Source organism: Perca flavescens, chromosome 17, assembly GCF_004354835.1.
Source record: "Perca flavescens isolate YP-PL-M2 chromosome 17, PFLA_1.0, whole genome shotgun sequence".
Taxonomy (NCBI): Eukaryota; Metazoa; Chordata; class Actinopteri; order Perciformes; family Percidae; genus Perca; species Perca flavescens.
The window spans coordinates 30,676,696-30,699,690 of NC_041347.1; the positions used below are offsets into that span (position 1 = coordinate 30,676,696).

General features: G+C 40.3%; 1 protein-coding gene across 1 annotated transcript in view; it reads left to right on the forward strand.

Moving 5' to 3' along the window:
* LOC114571931 (protein kinase C epsilon type) overlaps positions 1-16,133 on the forward strand; it is a 98,217-nt gene extending 82,084 nt beyond the window's left edge. Inside the window, exons 12-15 of the mRNA XM_028603238.1 lie at positions 5,667-5,805; positions 6,756-6,944; positions 10,374-10,520; positions 13,816-16,133. Coding sequence (XP_028459039.1) covers positions 5,667-5,805; positions 6,756-6,944; positions 10,374-10,520; positions 13,816-13,962 — 622 coding nt within the window. The 3' untranslated portion in view covers positions 13,963-16,133. The remainder of the gene's footprint in view (positions 1-5,666; positions 5,806-6,755; positions 6,945-10,373; positions 10,521-13,815) is intronic.
* The last annotated feature ends 6,862 nt before the right edge of the window (positions 16,134-22,995 follow it).

Genomic DNA, 22,995 nt, shown 5'->3' on the forward strand with positions numbered 1-22,995 from the left:
AAAGGTCTTATTACCAGAAATACCTCTAGCAGACCTCAGCCTCTGTCTTAAGCAGTAATAGAGGTAACAGAGGCTCGGGGTCTGCTTGGATTCATGGCACTTATGCCTACCAGACACTAGGAGACTTTGAACAGACTTTGAAAAGACTAAAGTCTGACACCGTCTCACATCTAAAGACAATCATTGGTTACAATTTACTTGAAGGTATCTACATAAGAGTGTCATGACACTGTCATCAATGTGTCATAAACATTATAAACAAGTCATAAACATTTATGACATAACGCTTCATTTAGTAAATGTCATTCGGTTTTTGTCATGACAGGTTAGGGTTAGGGTTAGGGATTAGAGTTAGGGTTAGGGTTCATGTGTCATGACTGTGTCATGACAGTGTCATGTGTTCCTGACACTTGCTCTCGGCATTTCTTTAAACCAATCACAATCATCTTGGGTGGCGCTAAGCTCCGCCTGGCGCCGCTGCAGAATAGCCTCGGGAAGGAACTTGTTTTGGTGGAATGTGTGTACGTTCAAAAGTAGTTTTAGTTGTGCAAGAGAAAACGCCGATTGGACAGATAGTCTAGCTAGCTGTCTGGATTTACCCTGCAGAGATCTGAGGAGCAGTTAACCATAGTCCTCACAAATCCACCGGAGGTTAGAACACAAAGAAAGAGGAAGGTAACACACATCGGCGAAAAGACACGCATTTTCAGCGTCACCGGAGAAATCCTGGAGGTGGCTATAGACTAGAGGTCAACCGATTAATTGGTTGATTGATTTTTGGCCTTTTTTTACATAATCAGCATCGGCCAATATCCCAGTATATCAAGCCGATTAATAGGCAGGCGCATCTGCGGGCAGCCTAGTGTTAAAAACATGAATAGGCGACATTTTTTACAGCGCACTCAGATCACCTGCCTCCAGCCCCTCCCCTCGTGAATTCTTGCGTGTGTCTCGCACAGTCACTTCAGGCTCCGACGCTACCGTTACTAGTAGCTAGCATATTGCTGGTGTTCTTGCCTTGGGATTAACTGTACTAATAAAACCGTACAAAACACCGCGGCCACACCGCTGTGGAAGCTCCCCGAATGTCATTTATCAAAGCCTGGTTGTTACCCCTGTGCGTGGCAGTCTCATCCATTCCTATAACGGAGCTAACTGGAGCTAACCACTAACCGAGCTAACCGCTAACGGAGCTAACCGCTAACGGAGCTAATCGTTGCTAACAGAGCCTTCAGTTCTCCGTGCCTGTATCCATTAACTGCATCTATGGACTCGAGCATGAATAAAACCCTTAATTTTATTAAATTGGCTGGACGAGTTTTAAATTACAACTCAGAGATTTGATCCTAATGAGTGCAACAGGACATGTAACAGTAGGATACAACACTTCAACAAATGAACAATGATCTAACAAACAAGGTGAACAAGAATTGACTTTAGATATCCCTAGTCTGATTTGATTCAACAGGAGTTAGGAGGAAATAGTGTTGAGATTAATAATAACATGTCACTTTCTGTGAAGATGTGCAGATTTGTATTCTTAGAATTTAATAAATGCTGCTAAGTGCACTAAACTTTATTTTTTCATTTACAAGTTTATTTGACAAAGTTTATTTTCTTCTTACCTGTTTCGTTTATTATATTTTTCATATATTATTTATACAATATACAGTATGTTTTTAAATTATACATTTTTAATTGAAGTATACAAGTGTACATTGGTGAAGTGTTCAATAAAGGTTTTTGTTGAGAAAGTCAGTGTATATTAGTGTTACATTTTATCTTTCAAATAGAGGTTTAAAAACAAGCACATATTGGGCAAAAAAAATCAGCAGCATTTATGGGCCATCAGCTGACCTTGATTTCTAAAGATCGGCATCGGCCAGAGAAAACCCATATCGGTCGAACTCTACTATAGACTATACCAAACAAGGCAATAATGGGATGCACATCAATATGTATGATACCCTAACGAGACTTAATTTTTATTCTCCAGTTTAACTTTGTGTGTGTGTGTGTGTGTGTGTGTGTGTGTGTGTGTGTGTGTTTCAAACATGTTGTCTTACGGAAGAGGGGATGGACGGATGGAGGGAATGATGGGTGGGGGGGGTCAGAGAGTTGAAAGAGAGAGAGAGGTTAGCTGTCACAGTGCACAGGGGTTGCCGCTGACGACGTAATGGAAAAATCACTCAAGATTAAAAAGTAACACAGGAAATGCTCTCAATTGAGCCTGATTGCCGCTTTTGTGTGTGTGTGTGTGTGTGTGTGTGTGTGTGTGTGTGTGTGTGTGTGTGTGAGTGAGAGTGTCTTGCAGAGCAGCTCCTGTTTATTGACAGGATTATTGACAGGATTTCTTTTCTTTAAAACAACAACAACCTAACACATAGGGTGAGACACTGATCCTGGGTCAGTAGGGTTTTTACCGCTACATGCTAAGCCACTTTCTCCAGTTTAGTGTTGTACTTTGACCCCTTGGACCGGTTGCCAGTCCTCCCCTAGAACTGTCAGTCTATAGGAGTCTTACATGGCTTTAAAAGCATGAGTGTTTGAATAGTCTGATACTCAGTGATGCTAGTAGTTTGAAAGCTGTAGATATTTAAATTACAACTCCCTTTTCTGCCCCTAGAAAAGACCAGAGATGAGGCAGACGTGTATTTCTAAAATGTTTCTTTTAGTGCCTTTCTGAAATGCTAAAGTAAGTTCTTAACGTTTTGTGTTTCTACTGTACTAAATTGAAAGTTACGCTTGATTAATCTCACAAATCTCAGCTTTTGATCCTAAATCTATGACATAACTTAGTCATTCATTATTGTTTCAATCAAGATGTTTTTCAAAACTGATTACAATCTTAAGCAGACTAAATAGTAAGCTTGACCAGAACAGCACTAGAGTAAAATGAGCGGGGCAGCCTCTAGCTCACCCACTAAGAGCGTGCTCCCCATGTAGGCTGAGAACTTTGGACCGCCGTGGGTTCGAATCCGACCTACTGCGTGTCATCCCCCATCCCTCTCCCCCTTTTCTGTCCATCCACTGTCACTATCTAATTCTAATTTTCTAAGGGAAAAGCCCCAAAAAAATAATCTTTGAAAAAAAAATTAAAATGAGCAAGCCAAACATGAATATATGAAATAGGTCATATTTTTTAATCTGAAATGTGTGTTTTTATATAAGATAATTGTGCCTGGAAATGAAAAACTAATATAATCGTAGGCCTTACTGGTCGTTCATCTTAATAAAGCAGACAACAGTTGTTGATTCAGACGACAGAAACCTTTTTTTTTATTCCAATTTGTGCACTCTGAATAGTCATTTATATTTAGTAATGTGTTGTGTGTAACCAAGTAACAATATAAATAAGTAAATACAAATAAAGACTCAAACACATGAAATAGTAATTGTAGTACAGATTCGTGCAGAGATTCAAAGTTTGGAAAAAAAAATATTCTCTTAATTCCTAAATAAATAAAGATTTAAAGATTATCAACATTTTGCCCATTCCCTGCTATGCAATATATATTTATTAGCTCCTTTTCCTCTAACAAAACCACAACAAGACATCTTTACAGAAATAAATATCATTCCATTAGTACAGCTGGACACCTGCAGCCACTTAATATTGAATCTTCCTGCAGCGAGGTGATGTGTAATACAAAGATTAGCGTCAGCAGCCATTTGAATTCAATAACAAATGCATTAAATTCATATGCTATTTTTCCTGCCCCGCTGCAGGCGTGCAATTCAGATGTAATGTGCTGCGAGTCGCCTGGAGGTGAGATATGCAAAGAAGCCGCCAGTCGCCAGTTTAATCTTTTCGTCCGGGGGAAAAATGCAGAACAAGCGCTGCTCTTTCCTGCCCCAACACGAGGCCATCAATGTGCCTTTTAGCAAGGCACAGCCCCCCGGGCTGCTCAACAGTACAACACTGTGGTTGTTTGGGTGGAGCTAAGTGTGATGAAAGTTCTGGATTTCATGCAGAGTTCACATAAATCAAACCAGACATGCTTCAGAAAACCTAGCCAAGGTTCAAACCTGTGGAAATGGTTTTCTTGGAAAGAGAATGTGCATTAAACTTCAATCAATGAATCTATGTAAAAAATTAAAATAAAATACACTTTTACTACTACTACTACTACTACTGGAAGCTGCCATGTGTCAGCTTGATTGTTCACAATGACCCAAACATGAACTAGTAAAAACTTGGTTAAAAGCCAACTGTCAAGCTCCACTGCATCTGACATGTCTTTGACATGGTTTTGAGACTTGAGGCACATAAGCATACCGTTCATAGTTTAACTTTGCACGATATCCAGATACCTGTCGTGACTGCAGATAAAACTGCTCATTGTCAGGTAATTTTCATTATTAAAATAAATTTTAAAGAAAAACATCAATTGCAATTCAAATGAGTTCAAGTTTCAGGAAATTCACTTGGTTAAGGGTGCACAGAATTAAAACAAAAACAAAAAAACATGCTTACCCAGAGACACGTATAGTGTGGAAATCTGTCCATTTTCCCTAACAGCCTTCTAAAGAGCCATCAATATCCTGTCAGAGCAAGGCATGATGGGACAGAAAAGACCAAACTTTTCAACAGCAGCTCTCAAAATAGGCTGGTTAAGCTGCCTTTTTATTTTGGGGGCTTGCTAAAACAGGACAGTTGCATAAGCTCACAAACATACACACACACACACACACACACACACACACACACTTTATCTCCTCGCTGGCTTGTCAGGGCGGCTGTATTTTTGAAAACACCTCGGGCTGAATGGTTGCGTTGGCTACATCGGGGAGATGTTGACATTTTTGTGGCGATCAACCATCAAACCCAGAGCGACCGCATTCATGACCAACCCTGTCATCTCTCAACACTGCTTCTGTTATCTCTCGCACTGTTCCCTCTCTCTCTCTCTCTCTCTCTTTCCCCCCCATCCATCTCTTTTTCCTATTCAACCCTCAACTTTCTCTCTTTTCCCACGTCTGTTACCCTTTTCATCATACTTCTATGTATTTCTGCCCCGCCTCAGAGACACATACACTACATCTATAAAAAAAATACAAAAAATAACCTGTGGGGCTGTGAAAACCTTTGCCTATCATGGTTATTCTAAATCCCAACTGTTCTCAAATGTGTAGTCTTTTATGAGAAGCATTTATTGCACAAGAGGTTCCATTGAAATAAACTAAAGTAGCTCAAAAAGCATATTCTTGTAGCTCAAATTGATGTCAAAATATGAGCTCCTTTGTTAAAAGCTTTTGTATGTTTATTTGTGTGAAATCCTACAATGTCTAACATTTTGATAATTCATATTTAAAATTATATTATACCTATTTTATTTTTATTTTGTTATATATATTGTACTGTATATATACTACATGTATATCTGTATTTTATACTTGTATATATATGTACCTTGTATATATATGTACATTCTGTCCATTCCTCTAAGTATTTTTTTTTGAGAATGTTCTGTTCTTTTATCTGTTGTTATCTTATCTTACTTTTAACTTTACCTTGCTGCTGTAACACAGTCATTTCCCAGTTTGGGATTAATAAAGTATCTATCTATCTATCTATCTATCTATCTATCTATCTATCTATCTATCTATCTATCTATCTATCTATCTATCCATCCTTTCCCCTGTACAACCCTCCGGTTCTGCAGAGACTTGAAGCTGGACAACATACTGTTGGATGCCGAGGGACACTGTAAGCTGGCAGACTTTGGGATGTGCAAGGAGGGAATCCTCGACGGTGTCAGCACCACCACCTTCTGCGGCACGCCAGATTATATCGCACCTGAGGTGATCTCCAATGCACATATACAGCTTCTACACCCCCCAGTAACAACGCATTACATAATAAAATGACAAAGCTCGAACACCCCCAATAACAATGCATTATGTCATAAAATGTCACAGCTTCCACTCCCCCAGTAACAACGCATTACGTAATAACAACGCATAATGTTAATAAAATGTCACAGCTTCCACAACCCCAGTAACAATGCATCACAAAATAATAACGCATTAGGTAATAAAATGTCAAAATGTAATAAATATTCCCTTTATTATGTAATAACACCCGCATTACTTATCAATCCGCCGCATTTTTTAGTAAAAACCTGAACCCAATATGTAATCAATTTCTTCGCATTCTGTAATAAATTATTACATAATGCTTATAAAATGCCGGGGTTGCACTTTTTTTAACAAAAGTGTAATATGGTGCCTTATGTAATAAATTATTAAAATTAATGTCTTTATTCATTTTTTATAACATTAATGAATTCTAGCGTGAGTCATAGTCACTCAAAATTAATTTTGTAAAAATATACTATTTGTTCAGTAGATTTGTTTTACCTTTCGTTACTGAATGTATTATATTTTTGTTACAAAATGCAGCAGACAGTTACAAAATCCGGGTGTTATTACATAATTAAGTATACATTTATTATATTTTGACGTTTTATCACATAATGCGTTGTTACGCCCCGTAACCTACATACACACATATTTTATTTGTCCATGTTCGACTGTTTGCTGACGATACTCAATTTTTCGTTGCTAAGATGGAGATTAAAGTAGAACATTTTAGCTTTCTGGTGGGAAGTGTACCTCAGTGCCAAAAAAATTCAATAATCCCCAAAATGACATAAACTTGCTCAGCATAACTTTACATCGCTAAAAATGTAGGTGTGGTTTTTGACTCATACTACCTGTTTGTAAGTCTCTTCTTTTTGATGTACGATCAGATCCTTCAGGAGCTAGACTACGGCCCGTCAGTGGACTGGTGGGCTCTGGGGGTGCTGATGTACGAGATGATGGCAGGCCAGCCGCCGTTTGAAGCCGATAACGAAGACGACCTGTTCGAGTCCATCCTCCATGACGACGTCCTCTACCCGGTCTGGCTCAGCAAGGAGGCGGTGTCCATTCTCAAAGCGGTAAGTTAGCTGTTCCCTGAAACACTTTGCATTGAGAGCACTTTGTAGTCCACTACCTAGTCTGCTCAGTTTAGTCTCTGGCAGTGCGAGACTAACTCAATTATGAACTTCGTTTTCACACTTATAGTTTGTTTGCTTTGGTGCCAATCAGTTGAGTTTGTAAACTTAAAGCATTTTCCCCTTGGTTCAGTTTTGTTTCACACAGAGAAAAATCCAAGCGCACCAACATGAATCACTCCAAACCACATAACAGCGTTCACTCTGCTTTGCAGTCAATAAAATTCATACTCCAAAAATCCACAATTTGCGCATGTCTTGAAATGCATTATTGGTGACAAGAAGATTAGTAAGAAACAAACCTGCAAACCTGTCTCGCTGCCATTAGTTCTAACTGTAATTATTGCCAACATCAAACCTTTGAAAAAACTAATTGCAACTCTAAAAATAGACCGACACTCTGGGATCCATCTGTATACCAAAGTATCTTTAATTGAGTGGTCTTTCTCTTGCATCTACTGTTCCTCAGGCTTTTCAGATTAAAGTATCAGCTCTACTACACACTCAAAAATCTCAACCACCCTTCAGCACACTATTCCTGAGCCTCTATAGTCCTAGTTGTGTTGTTTTTGATTTTCCTTGCTTTTTCTTCATGCTTTCTAAAGAATAAAAAAGAAAAGGTAGCTTTGTAATGAGCATTGAAACTCGCAAAATGCAAGTTAATTGAAATGATATCCAGCCCTAAGGGATTAATGGGCTGTTACAGATCCAAACTAAGGATCCACTAAGGACTCTTAACTCGTTGATGTCTTGCCATTTATGTATCAGTTCTCGTGTTTCTTTGCTTTTGTCACTTGTTCTCTGCTTGTCTTTTTGTCTTTTCCGCTCTGTCCTTCTCCGTCTTGTCTCATTCTCAGTGTCACGTGTGAGTAAGGATGCAACTTTTTTTCTTGGTGTTCCATGTTTCCTCCACTGGAAGAACATTGGACCATTTCCTCTATGTTTTAATCCATGACACTTTTTGTGTGTGTGTGTGCATGTGTGTGTGTGTGTGTGTGTGTGTGTGTGCGTGTGCACATGTGCACGCGTGTGCATGTAATGCTACTTGTCCGTCGTTTATTTGTTCAGCCAGTTTTTCCATCACAAGCCCCTGCGTTTACCTTGGCTGTTGACTGCAAAGCCTTGTGGGAAAGTGTATGTGTTTATGTTGGACAAGATGTCTTGGACTCTGACCAGTTAGTTGACCAGCCCTCTGGGCTTTGATTGGACATGTCATTCAGCTGAAGGACTTAAAACTCCCTCAGCTCAGCCTAATGGCTGGTCACCACTCACCCAGCTTTCAAGTATTTGAGGAAATCCTGAAGAAAATGTCGATGAAGAAGTCCTTTTATAGTGGCTCTATTCTTTCCAAATAGCAAGATAGGTCTGCACTCATTTACAGTTCATGCTGTTAATGGGGTGTTTATGACTTTGGGGTCAGAGGTGCTTGGAACTGATGGTTTCGAGTGTGTGGGGGGGGGGCGTAGCTAGGCGGAACGAAGGGGAGAATACCATTGCAGTATTGAATAATTGGAGCCCAGACGCAATTTTGTAAATTTCAAAATTTCTGATCGAAAAAAAATACAGTTTCAAGATCCAGTTTTTTAATTTGTCGAGGCGGGAAAAAAAAGAAAAATTGGGACATTTTAACCAATTTTTCTGTTTTTCCAAATGTCCGTTTGTGCTTAGAAAATTGAACTGATAAGTGTTACGCTGACCACAAAGGCTGGCATTTCTTACCTAAGTCTTTGCTTGGCAGCTGCTGGGTAAAGTAAAGGAAACTAGCCCAGTTGGAGATAAACAAATTGATTCATGTATGTATTGTGAATTATTATTTTTCCAAGAATCGTTTTTTTTTCATTTCTTTCTTTTACCAATGATTCACCTAAATATTGAAAGTGCCTTTAAAGTTTTTGCACCCTTATCCTGGTATAAATGGCAGAATCAGCTTAAATTAGACGACCTACCAACAATGACCCAGTGTAAAATTAGAATAAAGGACTATTTGAGTACTAAATACCCATGTGCTGTTACGGAGCGCTGCTGGTGATGATGATGAGATGATGTTAAATTGCCAACTGTCTTTTTCTGTTTTATGTTGTCTGATTTTCACTGTATATTTTAATATGGAAGTATTATACTGCTGTCTTGACTCCCCTTGAAAAAGAGATTCTGAATCTCAATGGGATTATTTCCTGGTAAAATAAAAAATAATGGTATCTCTGATAATCAGTAGGGGTGTGCAAAAAAATCTAATCGCGATTCAAGCTCTGCCAATTCAAAATCGATTCATAGAATTCCAAAAATGTATTCATCATACTCAAAAAAAAATGTAATTGTATGTCTACTGTAATCACATGGGGAAAGTAACTGCATTTACATACTGTGAATTGTTTTTTTAATCTTGAGCCTAAAAATCGATATCGAACAGTGACATTTTCTCACTCGTGCACCCCTAATAATCAACATTTCATATCCCCTGCTGTGAACTTGAAAGTGTTTTTTATTTTTTTTTCTAGTTTATTTGTCTTTAATGCAATAAAGGTCCCCTCCAAATGGCCACTCGTCCTCCCTTTTTCCCCTGATATTTTTCTTCTCTTGGTTACTGTGTGTCTGCTGCTGTAAACAGGTCTAGTACACGGACGGAAAAAAGCTGGATGTTCTCTACAGATTGACAAAAATGTGTTTCACCTGAACAACATGATGACACTAATTATCTGCTCCTTTCTCTCTCTCTCTTAGAAGCAGCAAACTGATATTAAATAAATAATAAACTGATATTTATGTCATACGAGTCTTTTTTCTTCTTCTTTTACAAAGCCGATTTGAAAAAACCAAAGGATGTTTTTGTTGTTGTTCAGATCTGACCTCTACACGTGTTGCGTCGTGTTAAATCTAGGGCTGTAACGATACACCGATCTGGATCCATGTATCGATGCAAAGATCCACTATCCAATATTAGCCATGCAAAGTGAAAATATCAGCACATATAGTCTGTGAGATTCCCACATTATATTTCTTCTTTTTATTAAAAATAACTGTTTTTTAATTGAAATGCCTGGAAGAGCTCAGTTATATTAAGTTTCTTTTTTGAGTTGATATGAATGTAACTGTGTTAAATTGGCATATGATATTGTCTACATATCGATCCCAGGTTCCTGAAGTGAATTGAATCAAAATGACGGACTTTAAAATATCAGCAAATATCGTATCGTTGTCCAACGAATCGATAGGAAATCGTATTGTGTTAAAACTTAAAAATCTCAGTCCTTTTTCCTCAAAATCATGAGATATTGCATCTCTCATTCAATAAAACAATTCTCTCTTCTTTTCTTTCTCTCTCTCTCTCTCTCCCTCTCTCTCTCTCTCTCCCCACCTCTTTCATTCTCTCAGTTCATGACTAAGAGTCCTAACAAGCGCCTGGGCTGCGTGGCGGCTCAGGGTCTGGAGGAGGCCATCAAGTTCCACGTGTTCTTCAGAGAGATCGACTGGACGCTGCTGGAGCAGAGGAAGATCAGACCGCCGTTCAAACCTCGCATCGTGAGTTCACACACACACACACACACACACACACACACACACACACACACAAAACAAAGTCTGTATTACTATCTTTGTGGGGACATATTGACATAATGCATTCCCTAGCCCCTTACCTTAACCATCACAACTAAATGCCTAACCTTAACCCTTACCCCCACCCTAACCATAACCTAAGTCTAACCCTAATCCTAAAACCTAGTCTTAACCCTCAAACAGCGCTTTAAACTCGTGGGGACCAGCATTTTGGCCCCACAAGGCTGTGCAGACCCCACAAGTATACTGTAGTCCCCGGTTTTTGGACCCCACGAATATAGTAAAACAGGTACACACTGAAACTCACACACGGACACACACACACACCTACAAACACACACAGAAACTCACACACTTACACACACACACACACACACGCACACACTTAAACACATACACTTACACACACACAGACACACACACATACACACACACACCTACAAACACACACAGACACACACACACACACACACCTACAAACACACACAGAGGAAGAGGATTACTGCTCCATTTAGATTTTATAGCATTTTATTGTTAAGGCTGTGCAATAAATCGCATTTTGATCAGGATTTCAATTTTGGCTTCGATCACATAAACAATGTAATCAAGAACAACTATTATTTTGCACGTTAGGGTTTTGCAAGTAAGCTCTTATTCTGTCTCGTGTTCTGAATGAAACACACTTTCGCCCCTCCCGAAGGCAAAACTCACCCAGCCAACATTTGAATATATTTGTATATGATTTATTTCTAGGGTAACTCATGAAGTTGTAAATACACGGGGAAGGTATTAAGGGACATTTCACAGTTCAAGGTGTTTTTCACTGTTGATGTGTTGGGAGGCTGAAGTCCACCAAAAGAGCTGATCTTACAGTTTTTTTGGATTGCTTAAGCACGATTTTCAAAACAGGGCCCGTGTTTTCAAAACACTACACACAATTAGCACAACCACACACCCAATTAGCAAAACACTACAGATCCTTTGCATAATTAAACATTGTAAAAACTATAAACTTGTTTAAAAACCTCACTTTGTTACCATATGAAACACACACGTTTCACATTACTATACTCTGTTTGCACGAGTTACACTCTTCTGTGATAAACCTAAAACACTTTTAGCACTTCTACTTCGCTATGATTAGAGTAGGCTACCATCAACAAAGTACAAATATAATGTAAATTCAACACTACACAAGACCAATGTTGCAGAGTGAAGAAACTCATTTATTTCTCAACACGCCCAAAATGTTGACATGGAGATTCATAATACTGTAACAAAATGACACTTTACGTATTGTACTGTAAGTTTACTGTAAAAAAAAAAAAAAAAAAAAAAAAAAAACTAGACATGGTCTCTTCGCCTAGCTGGGTCTGGCCAGAGAATTTCATCAACATCGCAGGCAATGTTGTCATTAGCAAGACACCTTGAATGAGGAATCCATCCTTGCATTGCTGCTACCTCCATCTGGTCACAGGCCTCCTCCATGGCTTGGATGAGGGCTACCGCAGCCTGGAGACGGAGATCATATACCTTCCACCGCCATGCCGAGAAAAACTCTTCTATAGGGTTGAGGAATGGAGAGTATGGTGGAAGATATAGGACGGTGAAATGTGGATGTTGCTGAAACCAGTTCTGAACCAGAGCAGAGCGGTGGAAAGACACATTGTCCCAGACAACAATGTATTGCATGTGATCGATTTGATTTGCTAAGTATGAGTGCTGTGTTGTAAGGGCCCATATGGGCATGGCGGTGGAGGACCCCATTCTGTGTAATAGCTGCACAGAGTGTTATATTACCCCCACGTTGCCCTGGGACATCGACTATAGCCCTGTGGCCAATGAGGTTTCTTCCCCTCCTTCGTGTTCTCGTCAGGTTGAACCCAGCCTCATCTATGTAAATAAACTCATGCTGGATCTCCTCTCCATCCATTCGTAAAACTCTCTGAAGAACAGTGTCAGGCAAAATTATGTAGTTCAGTGTAGATGTAGTATACATATTACAGAACAGTAAAAGAGTATGAGACAGTATGCAAGATCACACTGCTAAAGTGAATACCTACCTCTGCATAATCATGCCGCAATCGTTTCACCCTGTCGGAATTGCGCTCAAAAGGCACTCGATAAATTTGCTTAATTTGAATATGTGTTTTTTTTAGGATGCGTGCCAGTGTTGATGTTGAGACCTGATGGATATCGTTGAAACTGGCGTGGTTATTGACAATGTTAGTTTGGAGCTGATTGAGTGTTATAGCATTGTTGGCCAAAACCACGTTTACCATCTCCCTCTCTTCTGTGAACATAGGAGGCCTTCCCCCTCATCGTTCCTGACCCTCAATCCTATGTGAAAAAAAAAAAAAAACAGTATACAATAGTACAGTAATTTCACAGGAAAAGGTAACAGAAGTGCTGATAGTGCATATAATACAGTACTGAAAGCAGTTACTGAAACCGTGCAGATGTGTTTGATATGATGATATTTTTACAATACCTATTTTCCAGTCGAAATGTTCTTATCACATTCGCCACTGTGTATCGGCTTAGATTTGGCTGTACTCGCAGTCCAGCCTCCCTCAGCGTCAGGCCGTGGTTGACAACGTGGTCAACCAGTGTTGCGCGGATCTCATTTGTCAGATTCAGTCCTCTTTGAGCACCTTCTTGTCTTCCTCTTCCTCTACCTCTACCTCCAGCATGGCCTCCATCTCTTCCTCTTCCTCTGTTGATTCCTCCTCTGTTGATTCCTCTTCCTCCCCTTCTTCCTCCCCTTCTTCCTCCTCCTTGTCCTCCTCCTCGTTCTCCTCCCCGTCTTACTCTTTCTCTGACTCTTTCCATTGTGCTTGAAAACCGATGAACTCACCTGCTGCTTTTTATAGTGCTTACACACCTGATTGGTGTGTCTACAATTAGGCAAACAAGTGTTTGCACACCTGATGACTGTGTTGAACCAATTGGTTGGATGGTGCGGTAATTTGACAGTCAGTGCTTTGGTATTGCAAGGAAGTGACTTCATGATAGATTTTTGTGTGTAATGTATGTTAAGTGTGTTTAGTGTTTTGCAAATCCCTGTGTGTAGAGTTTTGCAACAAGTGTGAGGTTGACAATGTGCTTATAGTTGTGCAAATATGGGCTGATGTTTTGCTTCTTGAGTGTAAGGTTTTGCTAATAGTGTACTACTTTTAATTTTAGTGTGTAAGCAATCCAAAAAAACTGTAAAAGGAATGAACTCTGAGAGCGTTCTCTGTTGTTCTTTGTCTTCCAGAAAACCAAAAGGGATGTGAATAACTTTGACCAGGACTTTACGCGCGAAGAACCCAACCTGACACCGACGGAGGCCAGCATCATCAAGCAGATCAACCAAGATGAGTTTAAAGGATTCTCCTACTTTGGAGACGAGACTGTGGCCTAGACACACACACACAAACACACAATTAACAACATACACCTACGATTAACATCATACACAAACCACACTTCAGAAATCTTCAAGCAAAGATATAATATTTAAAGAGAAACACGCCCCTTCTGGAATGAAACGTCCTGAACTTTTCCAGATTCTGACCACTCCAGGAATTATACTAGACCATCTGTATCTCTCTTTTTCATGGTTTCTGTGCTCTTGTTGATTGTCCATCGGTGCATAATCCCATCCAAATATATGCTCGAGCAGCATGTAAGCACAGGTCAGATACTGTGAGAAATGCTCCTTCACTCGGACCGCATGGATGTCTGACGCAGGTAAAGCAGTGGACAAAACCAAACTCCGTTTGGGGTGTGTGTGTGTTTGTGTGTGTGTGTGTGTGTGTGTGTGTGTGTGTGTGTCAGAGAGGGATAATGTACAAATGTGCATGCACGCATAGTCGAGAGAGTCATTTCTGTACATGATGTTCTGAATCCTGTGTCTATCTTTGTGTCTAAAGAATGTTTTCTTTTGTTCCCTAAACTTGTGAATGAAAAAAAAAAAAAAAAAGGTTGAACCGATGATTGTATTTAAAGAAAAAATAAGGTCTTGGAAAGTATTTTATTTATTAGACAATAAAGAGATGTCAAAAGGACATTTTTCGGATGAAACTATGATGGAATTAGAAGTTTTGTCAGTGCTGTGTTTTAAGTTGAACACTCAAACTGGCTCATTAAATGTTAACTCTAGAAGATGCAACACAAAAGCGACACTTTGGCATTTTGAAATTTGAATTTAGTTTGATCTCAGCAGTTTCTTTTCTGTTATTCGAGAGAAGAGTTATGTGCGCTGTTTTTCCTTCTCTCTCTCCATATTTTAGCTCGTTAGTACATTGATTGTTCCCTTTCTTCATTAAAACCAAATGGTACCATTAGCCATCAGCTAACACGCCTGCAGTAACTTAGCACTGGGAACGTCCATTGTTGTACTGAGGCAAACAAGCTGTTTTCCATATGACTTGAGACTTGACATTGACAGTTTTCCAATGAAGCCAAATAACTGAAGCTGAAATCTAAAGTGTCAGAGAAGCACCTTCTGAAGCTAAACCTTTCTCGGTCACCTCCTTAAATCCCTTCATGACCACTTAACCATTGAAATGCCTTTTTTTTGTGTGTGTGTGTGTGTTTGTGTGTGTACAGTAACTGGGGTTGGGCACCGAAACCCGGCTCCAAATTGGAATCGATTCCAAAATGCCAAGTCACACTCATTTCAGTCCTGCTCATCAGTTCCACCTACACATGGCGCGCTTTCTGGACCAGACGACGCAGCGCAGTGCGATACATTTTGTTCTGTTTAGGCCAAGGACGCCCAATCTGGGGCCCGCGGGCCAAGTTTGGTGCATTCTCCCTTTGTTTTGGCCCACCATGGCATTTGACATGCTCATTTTCCTCTTCATTTGAAAGTGCTGTAAAATCCTGACCGTAATGATTACGAAATGTACATTTTGTGCAGCTAAAAAGTTTTTAATCTGAGTTTTACAACAATTTTAAGCACAGTGCTGGTTAACTTCCCTATTAAATTACATACGTAAGTTTCATCTACGAAGAATTACAAGAATTATGGTATTGAATGAATGAAAGAATGAAGAAATGTATTTTAGACATATCAAAAATAAAAAAATTTAGTTAACAAATAAGCAAAACATTCAATAAACAATAAGAAAGATTAATCAACATAGACAGAAAAGGAGTAAGAAGAAGTATTCACTTATTTAATCCTAGCCCTTTTCCATATATATTATAATATATTTGTTTTTTTTTTCAACGTCAACATTTTATTGTTGTACAGTGGACTTCCATCCAGATCCATTTTGGCCCTTCATCTGAAAGAATTTTGGCACCTCTGGTTTAGGCAGTATGGGCTTTCCGGAGGTTAGTGTATAGTATATAAACAAAGAATGGACAGATTATTATTGAGGCATAGTAACGACAAATAACAACAACCAAATGACAGATCTATAAACTGTATGAAGTGAATCGTGAATATTTTTTTCTTCCAGTGAATAGGAAAACGGGAGTCTCTGTTCGCTTCCAAGTGAACTAGAGTTGTAGCCTGACAAGCCAGACCCACATCCAGATGTAGGGTCTGGGAACTCACCATTGGTAGGGCTCAATCCGAGGGGCGGGATAAACGGTTGTCTTTCAAATTCCCTCTGCACGCAATAGGATAGCGCTACAACCAACCAGAGCAACGCTAGTTGATAGATTAAACTTTTGCCGTATCCGGTCGGAGAAAAACTCCGAACACATCTTCCTTTTTTAAGAATGACTTCAGTGCCGTTCTTTATTCTTTTCTCAAAGAAAAGCTGAACTCCAAGTCTTCCAGAGTAGCGGCCAAAGCCGATTCCAGCAGCAGGGAATTCACGTGGAACCGTCGCAACTCTGCCGTCATTATGTTAAGCCCCGCCCACCGACTCTATACACAATGTGATTGGCCCGACTAGGGTACGTCTAGATTTCTAGGCTACTAGAGTTGGGTTCACTTCCGGTAAAAACGCAATCCGTTTTTAGCCTGCTATTTTCACCGTGCACTCAATTTACAGACTTCTAAATGATTTAAGGGATGATAACTTTCAGATTCATAAGCTGCCGTCTGTGACATCCTCATCATCATCATCTCTCTCTCCTTCACTCGCTGTCTGTCAACTGCTCATTGTTCGCCTTCTTCTAAATTATTAGAAACACTAAAGCAGAACCAGGAAACCCAAGATGTTATAAAGTTGGTGTTGCTCCATTATTTCTGAGACCAGAAGTGTTGGCGAGTTTCGGATATTCTGTCCAATAAACAAGCGACCGTTTTCGGTCGTGTGTTTACAGTGTTTGGTGCGTTTGACAAAGTGCAGTGGGAATGCAAACCCAAACAAATCCAAATGAAAAATGCAACAATGTTGCAACCTCGCCCACCGAATAGCACCGAGTCCACAGAACTATCGGTGTGAAAGCGCCCTTAAACATGTGATCTGTTTTCAACCCTTCCCTCAAAGAACCAGAATCAAGAATCATTAAGGAACCAGAATCGATAAGCAGAATCGAAATCGGAAACGTTAAAATCCCAACGGTCAACCCTTACAGTAACTGTAATCGTTATTATGGATCCCACGTAACGTCTAGGAAAGTCCCGCCCTACGAAGCAGCCCGATTGGTTGGGGGTTAGGTATTGACGTCGAGTGGTTATGGTTAGGATAGCCGATTGGTCAGGGGGATAGGACCTGAACAAATGGGGTTACGTTACCTTGCGTAAGCATGGACGCCTGGCCAATAGTAGTGTGTGAATGCTATTGAAGGGCGGGTCTTTTTTAATAGTTGCGTGGGTTCCATAACAACGCGTCTCTGACATGACAAATCAAGCACTCATGATTCCACATGAAAGATTGTATGTCGTAATGTGTGTGTGTGTGTGTGTGTGTGTGTGTGTGTGTGTGTGTGTGTGTGTGTGTGTGTGTTTGACTCCAGAACATCTTTAAGAAAACTCCATGTGCAATACTATGAAAAGTTTTGTATTTCTTCTATTATTAGCTTCTCTTTCTTCCTATATTTCTTCTTCCCATCCTCTTCTTCTTTCCCTTTAGCCTCATCCACAGACAGGTACACAGAGGACTACTGTACTAGTGTTAGTTTTGGGACACATAAAAGTGATAATTATTTCACGCACGTTGTATATGTATGACGCACTTTAAACACATCTCTAAAGGCTTTTTTCGAAAACTTTCCGGACGTCGTGAACAAAGATTTAAGAACGCTACGCTCGCCGAGAGGACGTGAGTTGAGTGGGCGGTCCTTGGATGTGGCCCGGGTCACATCCACGTACACACGGTCTGATCTCCATGCCTCAATGTGTCCTCGGGTGCATTCACACCTGTACCTAGAGCTGTCCATTTGTGATCGGATCACACACACACATACATATACACACACACACACACATACAGCGGTGCTGATGTAACCCTTGTGTTGTCTTTGACCTGTTTTTTGAAGTTATTCATATGTGAAATATGGGTTTCTTTCAACCACATGGCCCAAAAATAACATGGATGCATTCTTCGCAGGTAAAATTAATGATTACTTGATTTTGAATTGATTTTTGGGTGTTTAAAATGTTTGAATGGTTTCATAACAGTATCCCGACCAAGCTTTTGACATATACCAGTCTGTGATCCACTCAACATCCTCTGATCTTAACTATTAGTCATAATAATTCATAATGTATGCCTTTTTTAAAGAAAAAAATGAGGTATAAGTTCCTATAAATTAATTTTATTGACCATGAATAAAAGAAACGTTTAAAAACCCCCGCCAAAAACAGTTCATTTTTTTAATTTTGACCCGAAATGGCCAACAAGTTCACGTCGACGGGAAGACAACACAAGGGTTGAAGACTGTTTGATTGCCAACCAACTTCCCAACCACCATGTTTCGGCAGTCCATCATTTCTCTCCTCTCTTAATGTCTCCTGTCGCATCTTTGTTTTTTGTCTTTAATTTAAAAAAAGGTCAATCTGTTTGTCCCGCTACGACCCAAAAAAAGGGTTTTCTCTCTCAGAAGTCCTCCATGCTAAATGCCAAAAGCTATTTCCATAAAAGGAAATCATGTAGGAAAAGTCCTTTTTAATTGTCTTTTTTTTTAAAGTTCTTATTCAAGTTAAATTGAACACACAGTGGCTGGCATGAGGTTGATTTCAAACTTGGAAACAGTATTATGATTTTACATGTATCTTCCTCGGGTCGTGAGCAGAATGTTACTGTATGTACTCGTTTTTGATTTGCAGTCCCTGTATTTGTGAAGCTTATTATGTACATTTTGACGTCTGACCTGTGTTTGTGTTTTTTTCTTCATGCCCTTCATTTGTGTTCATGGCGATATGTTTTTTTCTATTACGCTGTGTGCCAAATGTACTGTATTTTAAAACGATGTGAAGATGTATTTTAATTTTTGAAACAAATTAAATATCATGATGTCAAAGAAAATGTTCTGTTTCGTGTCATCGTTTCCATTTCCAGTTTCATGTGACGTAGGTGAGAATGTGTTTCCAGTTTTGCATTTGATGTCACATTTTGGCCATTAAAGTAGAGCTTTACATTTAAAAGTAAGTTTGCCTCAAATTAGGCTTAATATGAACTCAGCGAGTACACAAAAAACGAGATATGAATTTATTTTTTCAATGACCTTACCATAGAACCTAGAAGCATAGAACCAGCACCCAGGGAGATCTCACCTCCACCAAGGAGGAGTTATCGCTTTAGAAATTCTCTTCGGTAATCTTTTCCATCTAAAATGTTTGCGACGTGGACAGAGGAAGACGCTGTTGATCGCTAGAAGCAGTTATCTGTCTCTGAGTTTTTCTATAAAAAGTGGCGAGACCTTTAACGTGTTTAGTGAGAAAATCAGCAACTGTGACGACGCAGGCTGGACTGCTGCAGCCTCTCTGCTTCTGTTTTTGCTGTCACCCTATGTTCATATCATGTTAAAAAGTCTAAAAAAAAACATCAATCTAAATCTGAAACCCCAAGAATATAAATGTATTGATTTTGCTGTACAGGTAAAAAAAAGAAAAAAAGAAAAAAGGTCTATAGCTCTCATCTGGAAGAAAATGGAGGCATCTACAATTGGTGCTTGGATCAAGAATATGGCGCAATGTACAGTATGTCCATGTAGAGATAATCTCTCCATGGAAACACTCCATGGGAATACATTGTGCCATATATTAAAAACTAAAAACAAATTGGGGGGTGCATGAGGAAATTTACCTCACTTTTACCCCAAGTGAAGGAGTTCGCGAGTGAGGGGACAATGGAGCGGGAGATTGGTCGGAGAATCGGCGCAGCGGGTGCGGTATTACATTCAATCTATCGCACCGTTGTGACGAAAAGAGAGCTTAGCCAGAAGGCAAAGCTCTCGATCTACCGGTCAGTTTTCGTTCCTACCCTCACCTATGGTCATGAAGGCTGGGTCATGACCGAAAGAATGAGATCCAGGGTACAAGCGGCCGAAATGGGTTTCCTCAGGAGGGTGGCTGGCGTCTCCCTTAGAGATAGGGTGAGAAGCTCAGTCATCCGTGAGGAGCTCGAGTAGCCGCCGCTCCTTCGCGTCGAAAGGAGCCAGTTGAGGTGGTTCGGGCATCTGGTAAGGATGCCCCCTGGGCGCCTCCCTAGGGAGGTGTTCCAGGCACGTCCAGCTGGGAGGAGGCCTTGGGGAAGACCCAGGACTAGGTGGAGGGATTATATCTCCAACCTGGCCTGGGAACGCCGATCCCCAGTCGGAGCTGGTTAATGTTGCTCGGGAAAGGGAAGTTTGGGGTCCCCTGCTGGAGCTGCTCCCCCCGCGACCCGACCCCAGATAAGCGGACGAAGATGGATGGATGGATGGATGAGGAAATCTGGAAACCATTTGAGCAGTTTATAACAAAAGGAGACATAGGGGAGCTTCTACAGACGGATATAATGCGGGGGGAGGACAGAGACTTGTCTTGGAGGGTGACAGCAGACTTGTTTTTGAATTTGTGCGTATCGTGGCTTTGCTGGAGGTGCTATTGTTCTGTACACGTGACACTGTCCTATAATTAGCATTTTGTTTTTTTAGCTGTTCTAGTACCACTGAGGTCAAGAGAGACATGTTGTTGTGGGCTGGGACGAGACAAGGGCGCGGGTTGTTAAAAGTTGTACTGTAAAAAAAATCAATAAAAAAATCAAGTCTTAAAAGCTCTTGTCATATATTCGAGATGAGTGAGCCCAGATGTTTAAACACAGCTCTTGCTGTCCTAAACCTGAGCTGCCAACACAGATTGATACAGTTTTCATTCATCCGCACCTCACTCATCTGTATATCTGTGTTTATATACTGTCTGTTTATAGAAGGGTGTTTATTGTGTAAATATGTTTGTTTTATTGCTATTATTATTATTATTATAACTAATTCTATTTTTTCTATTTCTTATACTTTAAAGGGATACGCCACCGTTTGTTGAAATAGGGCTCATCACGGTCTCCCCTAGCTGTAGATAGGTGGGCCAACGCATTTTTTGTACATGCATTGTTTTAGTCCGGTGCACCACCGGCAACACCGGCAGCGCCGCCGCTAGTTAGCTTAGCGTAGTGAATGGAATCCTATGTTGCCGGTTAGCATGTTGTGAGTTAAACTGAGCCAACAAAAGACAAAAAAAACAACCTAATTTCTTGCACTGAGACAAAAAATGCATTGGCCCGCCTATCTAGAGCCAGGGTAGACCGTGATAAGCCCTATTTCAACAAACGGTGGCGTATTCCTTTAAGTTTATTTTTTTCTCCTATGTCTATTTCACGTGTATTTGTGTTATTCTGATGTGTGTACATTGTTTTTCTTTTGAGCTGCTGTAGCACAGGAATTTCCCTAGTGTGGGATTAATAAAGTCTATCTTATCTCAATCTTATCTTTACGTTTCAGTTTCCTACCTGACAGTCAGCTGCAGTTAAGATATAAATCTAGTTTATGGGCTCAGTGGACGATGCCAGTAAATTACTACCAAACAGAGGAGGAGGACGTAAAATATACAAGCTTTAGTGTGCAACTTTTTGATAATAATTAACGTCCGTTACATTCAAGCCGTTACCAAATGAGTTGCTACAAAGCTAATTAAGACTCTCAGCTCCACACAACTCTCTCTGGATCTCTCAGTAGGACTATGTTCAGAAGGTTGTGGCGTCTGGTGACTTTCCCGCGCAGAATCTCGAGTAGGGTTGGGTACCGAAAACCGGTTCCACTATGGAACTGGTTCCTAAACAACCGGTAGGAATCGGACCGGATTAGAACGCAAATTTTGGTTCCTCATTTCGGTTCCACTTAATGTGTCGACTGAAATATTTTCCCTCTGTCGCTCCGAAACGGACGTAAAAATATCACACTTTCTCTGCAGTCTACCGTTAGCTAGCTACCGTAAATGTGGGCTACTTTTAAAATACCATATTTTCCCTCTGGGCTCACCAAAATGGACAGAAAAGCATATTAACCATTCACTGCACGTGAGCGCTAGTAAACATACGTTTACTTATTATATATTTAAGTACTTTAAAACATCAATATATTGTTAAAATGAAATAATTTTCAATTTTTAAAAAAACTCTATAAAAGAGTCTTTCTTTGATGTTATTTTTCAGTTTTTAAAGAATCGGTTATGGAATCGGAATTGTTTTAAAAGTACCGGTTTGGTAATCGTAAAAATCACTGAAGGCTTGTATCACGTGGACGCACCAACTTGTTGTCATTACTTAGAATTCCTCACGGGGGGGCAACAGAAACTACACACTATAGCTTTAAAGTACCAAAGGTTGAAGTACTACTGCAGAATGCTAAAGCTGTCAGACAAATGTAGTATTGTGGAGTAAAAAGAACTATACTATGACCCTGCGATGGGGGGGGTTGGTTGTTACAATGTGTCAGAGTCTCTTTGATGGTTAATTAACTCTTGGTACATTAAGTTGTGAAAATTAAAATGGATACCAGTTTCGAGTTTACCAGGTTCTCAGCAGGAAACCGATGGAATGCCTTCTCCAGGTAGGGAATGAGTCCTTACCCCAAGTGAAGGAGTTCAAGTACCCTGGGGTTTTGTTCGCGAGTGAGGGGACAATGGAGCGGGAGATTGGTCGGAGAATCGGTGCAGCGGGTGCGGTATTGCATTCAATCTATCGCACCGTTGATTTAAAAGAGAGCTTAGCCAGAAGGCAAAGCTCTCGATCTACCGGTCAGTTTTCGTTCCTACCCTCACCTATGGTCATGAAGGCTGGGTCGAGACCGAAAGAACAAGATCCAGGGTACAAGCGGCCGAAATGGGTTTCCTCAGGAGGGTGGCTGGCGTCTCCCTTAGAGATAGGGTGAGAAGCTCAGTCATCCGTGAGGAGCTCGGAGTAGAGCCGCTGCTCCTTCGCGTTGAAAGGAGCCAGTTGAGGTGGTTCGGGCATCTGGTAAGGATGCCCCCTGGGCGCCTCCCTAGGGAGGTGTTCCAGGCACGTCCAGC